General features: G+C 39.0%; 1 protein-coding gene across 1 annotated transcript in view; it reads left to right on the top strand.

Annotated features, from left to right (window-relative positions):
- Window positions 1-441: 441 nt before the first annotated feature.
- TPCN2 (two pore segment channel 2) overlaps window positions 442-5,912 on the top strand; it is a 50,841-nt gene continuing 45,370 nt past the window's right edge. Inside the window, exons 1-6 of the mRNA XM_019519452.1 lie at window positions 442-589; window positions 2,157-2,233; window positions 2,861-3,038; window positions 3,541-3,657; window positions 4,405-4,511; window positions 5,846-5,866. Coding sequence (XP_019374997.1) covers window positions 3,586-3,657; window positions 4,405-4,511; window positions 5,846-5,866 — 200 coding nt within the window. The 5' untranslated portion in view covers window positions 442-589; window positions 2,157-2,233; window positions 2,861-3,038; window positions 3,541-3,585. The remainder of the gene's footprint in view (window positions 590-2,156; window positions 2,234-2,860; window positions 3,039-3,540; window positions 3,658-4,404; window positions 4,512-5,845; window positions 5,867-5,912) is intronic.

Here is a 5,912-nt window from a genome sequence, read left to right as displayed (position 1 = left end):
CTCTCTCTCGTCTTGTTTAATCAAATGATTATTGTCCTATAGTTTTTAAACACTTACATTTAGAAACAGACTAGGCTTTTTATAGTTGAACTCACTTTCAGGTCTTCTCAACATCTACCCTCATTGTAGAAGTTATGCAACATAACTTGTTTAAATTGAGAGAAGAAGATCCAATTTTTCTTTCTTTCAAATTCACACTCGGTGAATGCCAGTAGTGTCAGAGGTTGATAAGCAATGATGCAGTGTTGTTTTTAATTAAGAAAAATCTTAAACATTTTCAGTGGTGAAGTTGTGGGTGTAATGAGACCTCTGTCATGCTGAATACTTGTTTTCTCATTGTTCCTATTGTGCTTCCCTGTGTGTAACAAATTATTTATCTCCTTAGGGCAGAGGTTGTCTCTTCAGTATGGGTTGTACAAGAGCTGGTCTGTGATTGCCATGCCTATGTACTACTGCAAAAAATAAGTGCAGCTTCAGGCTTTGTCAAAGTAACCTAAACGACTCATTTCTTTTACTTTTTATAGCTGCTGGAGCTGACTGTGAGCTGTACATAAACCAAGCTGTAGTATTTATTGAAGATGCAATACAGGTAAATATGCTTCCCTTCCCCTCCACCCCCTGTTTATTTTGTCTGCTCTGCATTATTTGTTACATTCCTATTTTTTTTAATTTTAACATGGAGTGATGAGGCGATAAATTATAGCGCCTATATATCATGTCACTTGTTTAGCTCTGACTCCAAAAGCCCGTTTGTGAAGTAGAAATTTCAAATCATTGTTGTGTACAAGTTGCAGTTTTAGTTTTTGGGTGCATATGCTTAAGAAAAAGAGTGGCTTTTTTGGCTAATTTCCCATAGGATAAGCGTGTCTATTTTTGCAAAACAGATGGTATGGTTGACATGTTTGTTTGAGGACACAGCAATCTAATGCTTTGAATAACTGAAACTTTTACAAAGAGATTATCTGAGCAAACTTTGGATCTTAATGCAACTGCTCCTATCACAGAGGTAGTTAGCCATGTTAGTGTTAGTCAGGCAGAAGCTAGGGCAGGGTGGCACCTTAGAAACTGACTTGTTCAGGGAGGCATGAGCTTTCACAGACAACAACCTGTTTTGTCAGATCTGAATTAGTCTCTTAGGTGATACCCTCTCTTACCTTCTGTCTGTAACTTATAAAGGAGTACATTTTAATGTCTTGAGTAAAATATTAAAACTTTTTACAAAACATCATGCCTCATGAGGTTTATCTGATCCTACTTCCTCTGGAAGCCTTCTTTTACCTTTCTTTCTCTTTCCTTTTTTCAGCGATCATATAATTTCTCTGAATCCTAGTCTCCTCCCTGATATTAGCTGGGTAAGGGATCTCAGATTTGGAACTTTTGCAGTATTCAAACACTGTTTATTCTGGGGCACTTTCAAAAATAAAAGTACTTCAGTGTGCACTCATCCCAGAAAATACTAGCTGTCTTATGATGAGATCAGCGGCCAGCAAAGGAGAGGCTGTGAGAGGTGCTGACATGCTAAGAGAAGTATCGGAGAGTAGGAGACTTGTAAAGAGGGGCTGGTACTTGCTTAAACTTGGGTTGAATTTTTCCTTTCAGAATTGGTATATCCCATGAACAATTTATTTATTTATTTATTTTTTACAGCTTAAATTGAATGAACCCTAAATATGAGAAGTAAATACATGGGTGCTTTCCAAATTGGTACAAAACCATTTAGTGAGTAAAACAGTGGTCTGCAGGTTGGGACTTTTGAGTTTTCTTGCTCAGATGGGCTTAAGTTATTTTGCCACTTTTGTGCCTGTTTCTCCAGTTACAAAATGGCAACAATGATACCCTTTTCCTATGGGTATGAAACATTTTTTTGTGAATATTGTGCTTTGGAATCCTTGGGTGAAGTGCTCATTTTTAGTTAAAAATTCTATCCCAGGGCATTTTGAGGGTTCACACATGAATGAGCTGGCTAAAGTGTAGTCCTTGATAGACTTGCTTTACACAAACAGTAATTTGTCTTTTTATAGTGGCTTCTGTGTCTAGCTGTAAAGCTGAAAGTATCTAATCAATGGAGTTGTTGTCAATTTTTTTAATGACTGGATCATCATCTCTAAGGAACTACATGCAGTGCTTGAATTTCCTTGGTCTTTTGCTTCTTTCAGTATCGTTCCATAAATCATCGTGTGGATTCCAAATCGCTGTGGCTTTATCGGTGGTATTATTCAAGAATTTGCCAGTGGTGAGAATTTTGGTATTTTGTCCTTTTTGTCTTTACAGTGGGTTTGACAGTTACTCTTATTTTTCTTGTATGCATGGCTAACAACTGCTGCTGCATCCTAAAATGCACTCGCTGTAGGAAAGCAAATGTATGAAGAAATGTGAGAGGAATGGAAGGTGACAACTACTGCAAGCTCTAATTATGAGGGAGCTGCATTGATTTTTTTTCATGGATCTGTTAGCATGACTAAGGCCTATTTGTGTTAGTTTAAGGTTTATAGGATTATGCACTGGAGATTTCTAAACTTACTTTAATACTGTTTAATTCATTAGCAGTGCATTATGTGCCAAAGCTTATTAGTCTAATCCCAGTGGCAGCATTTAAAGAAGGAAAAAAGCACCTCCTGCCTCCCACACTCCTATATCCCAAGATATGGTATTTGATGCAAGCATTTTTTTATTCGAAGTGCAGACAATAGGATGCTATAATGAAGTGCTGCTGTGCATTATAGTGCTTTTTACATATTGCTCACTTTACTTGATAAACTTCATGCAAGTGCAAACGTTCTAATCTTTCTAATAGATCTGCTTGACTTTATGATAAATGTCTGCTTTCTCTCATTCCTATGTTGTTCTTGTTTCCTTACAGGATTTTGGGCTTAACCATTACTGTAATCCTGGGTCTGGCTTTCATTGAAACCCCTTCTTCACTTACTGTCACCTCTGATATACGATACCGGAGCCCAGCTTGGGAGCCTCCATGTGGCCTGACAGAAAGTATTGAGCTGCTTTGTTTCCTTATCTTCATAGCTGATGTATCTGTGAAGGTGAGCTAAGCCTTGTTCTCTGTCATATAGAAGCATGCATGCTTGTATAGTCTGCTTGGCATAGTCACTGGTTGCATCTACATGAGGTGTTACTGTGCACTTGTTTAGTACGTGTGTATGTGAGTGCCCAAGTTACTGTGCAATAGCACAAGAGAATGCCTTTTTTGTGACACGACTGCACAGTAGCCTAATACTACTGTGCACTAGCGTCATGTCATTCACGTTTTTTTTACACGACGCTATTGCACAGTAGTTTCAGATATTTCCTTTGTATAAAAGGCTATTCCCAAGGTGTGAGACAGTATCTATGGGCTCTTGCAATTTTGGCCTCCCATCCCTCCCACCCTTCTCAATATCATGGGACATACTTACAAATAAAATAGTAAAATCCAATATCCTTTAAAAGAGCATTGGTGTTGTTTTCCTTTTCAGTCTATTCCTGCCCCGCTTCCCCCATTCAGCTTGTGATGTTTTAACAGATATTCAATTTTGTCTCTTGCAGAGTTATTTAATTGGTTGGGAAGAATTTCGGAAAACTAAATGGCTGATGGCTTATATCCTGGCACTGGTAGTCTCACTGACTGACTGGACTGTATCAATGAGCTTTTCCTGTAGAGAAGTAAGAATGATCACCCCTCTCTTCAGCCCTTATTGACTTAAATTAGAACACTATATCGAGTTCTAGCTTCCACGTTTTGAATGAGATGTTATGAAATGGGAGAGGGTACAGAAAAGAGCCTCTCCGCTGGCTTGAGGGCTAGAGAAAATGTATTAGAAACTATTGGAGAGACTTTAGTAACTCAATATTTTTTAGATTATCAGAAAGAAGACTGAGGACAACTTGATTAGAGTATGTGCTCTTCAAAGAAAGAAAATACTTGTGCAAAAGTCTATTTAATGAAGCAGGGGAAGGCATAATAAAATTAGTGAATGGTAGCTGAAGCCAGGCAAATTCCTAGTTTTTAACATTGATTTAACCGCTTGGAATGGTGGTTTCTTCATCCCTGAGTGTCTACAGATCAAGCCTGGAGAATATCTTTCCATTTTCCTCCAAACACCAGCTCCAGGATCTAACAAGGGAGTAACTGGGTGAAATGCCATTGCTTATGTTAGGCAGAAGATCAGACTAGATCCCTTCTGGCCTTAAACACCATGAAATACGTTTTAGATCACGGGTTTTGGCCACTGGTTATAAAGATTCCTTTTATGATGCATCTTTGATTGCATTGATCTGTGTTTTTTCTTAATTTTTTTCCTGACAAAACTATGGAAAACTAGTGTGAAACTGCACGGAAAAACTAGACTGCTCAGGGGCCTGCTCCCTGCGACTTCGTGAGGGTTAATGTCCATTATTTTGCTTTTGCAGACTGTGAGAATAAGACGAATTCTCCGACCTTTCTTTCTCCTTCAGAATTCCTCCATGATGAAAAAAACGTTAAAAAGCATCAACAGCACACTGCCAGAAATGGCAAGGTAGGTAACAGCTGAATAGCTGGAAATGTCTTTAGAGAGTCTAATTATTCTGCAAATGATGAACCAGGACAGCTGCTTTGAAAGAGTTTGGCTGTGTAACTGACTAGCTATTGACCTAATGAAAATTAAATTCCTTGTGGAACTTACGGCTGGAAAAATTAGCCATGTAGTATTTTGAACATTAATCTGATGATCTTGTGAGCTGTACTAGCCATGCATGATCTTCAGCTGTACTAGCCATGCAGCTTCCAATACCTCCCTTCCATGAGGTTGAGGTGTTGCAATTGGCGTGGATCTTTTACTCAGACTTAAGAGGTCTGATACGAAGAAGTGCCTACCTGTATTGTAAATTGTTCTGTGCTGTCATTTTAATGAGCTGCGTGACTGATTTTGTGGATGTGACAGTGTTGTGTCTCACGTGCAGTACTTGGCACTCGTAGTGTGTGTCTAGAAAAGCGCGGTCGTGTGGTATGTGGCGCCACAAACACGTTTGCAGCACCACATACCACACAGTCCAGCGTTCTCTGTGCAAGGGCATGCTGCCTGAGTGTGTGCTGCACCTTTTATTTTTCTGGCTTTCTTATATGGAAAGCACCCTGTTCTTGAACACTCAGTTATCCTGCCTGAGATGGAACTAGTTAAAAGATTATGACATACTCCCTCCAGGTCTCTGGCAAGAGTCATAAGTAGAACACAGATGGTGATGCTTCCCAGTCTTGAGCTCAAATGAATAGATTGTTTTTGCCCCCATAGACATTTTTGAAGGGCACCTTAAGTACTTTCATTCTTGGAGAACAGTAGCAGTATAGTTATCAAATCACATTTTCTTTAACTTGAGTTTAAAATAAGGGAAGCGAGCCCAACCATGGAACCTGATACTTTCTGAAATAGAAACTGCATGTGTGTATACAGGTGAATTTGCTAGGTTCACCTGAGGCCTTTTTGACTGGCACTGGTAAGTTTAATTAAGAATCAAAGATTTACACAACCACACCCATCTTCTGTCCAAAAGATTCCTTAAGGGTCCTTGTGGTGGTATAGTCACGGTCTTCAATATTACTTGATTGAAAACTATGATCCTGATTCAGAAAAATGCTTAGATGCATGCTTTTCTCACTGTCCTCAGTCAGAGGGATTCAAGGACTGATTTCAGTGACACTGAAACGTGCTGAGTGGTTGTGAGGTGGTGCACATTTCTGAATTGAGGCCTGTATGATTTGTTTTATGTGGATATAACACCATGTAAAAAAATCCTATTGCTTTTTTAAGGACTGCATCCTGCTGTATTTTAAGCCAAAGGATTTATGTCAACATATATATTTTCTTTTTGATAGTGTTGTTCTGCTGCTAGCTGTCCACCTGTCTCTCTTTACCATGTTTGGCATGTTGCTGTTTGCTCGA

Source organism: Gavialis gangeticus, unplaced genomic scaffold (genome assembly GCF_001723915.1).
Source record: "Gavialis gangeticus isolate Ggan-Ray unplaced genomic scaffold, GavGan_comp1, whole genome shotgun sequence".
Classification (NCBI taxonomy): domain Eukaryota; kingdom Metazoa; phylum Chordata; order Crocodylia; family Gavialidae; genus Gavialis; species Gavialis gangeticus.
Note: the sequence above shows the minus strand (reverse complement) of the source record. Positions and strands in the feature narration are given on the sequence as shown.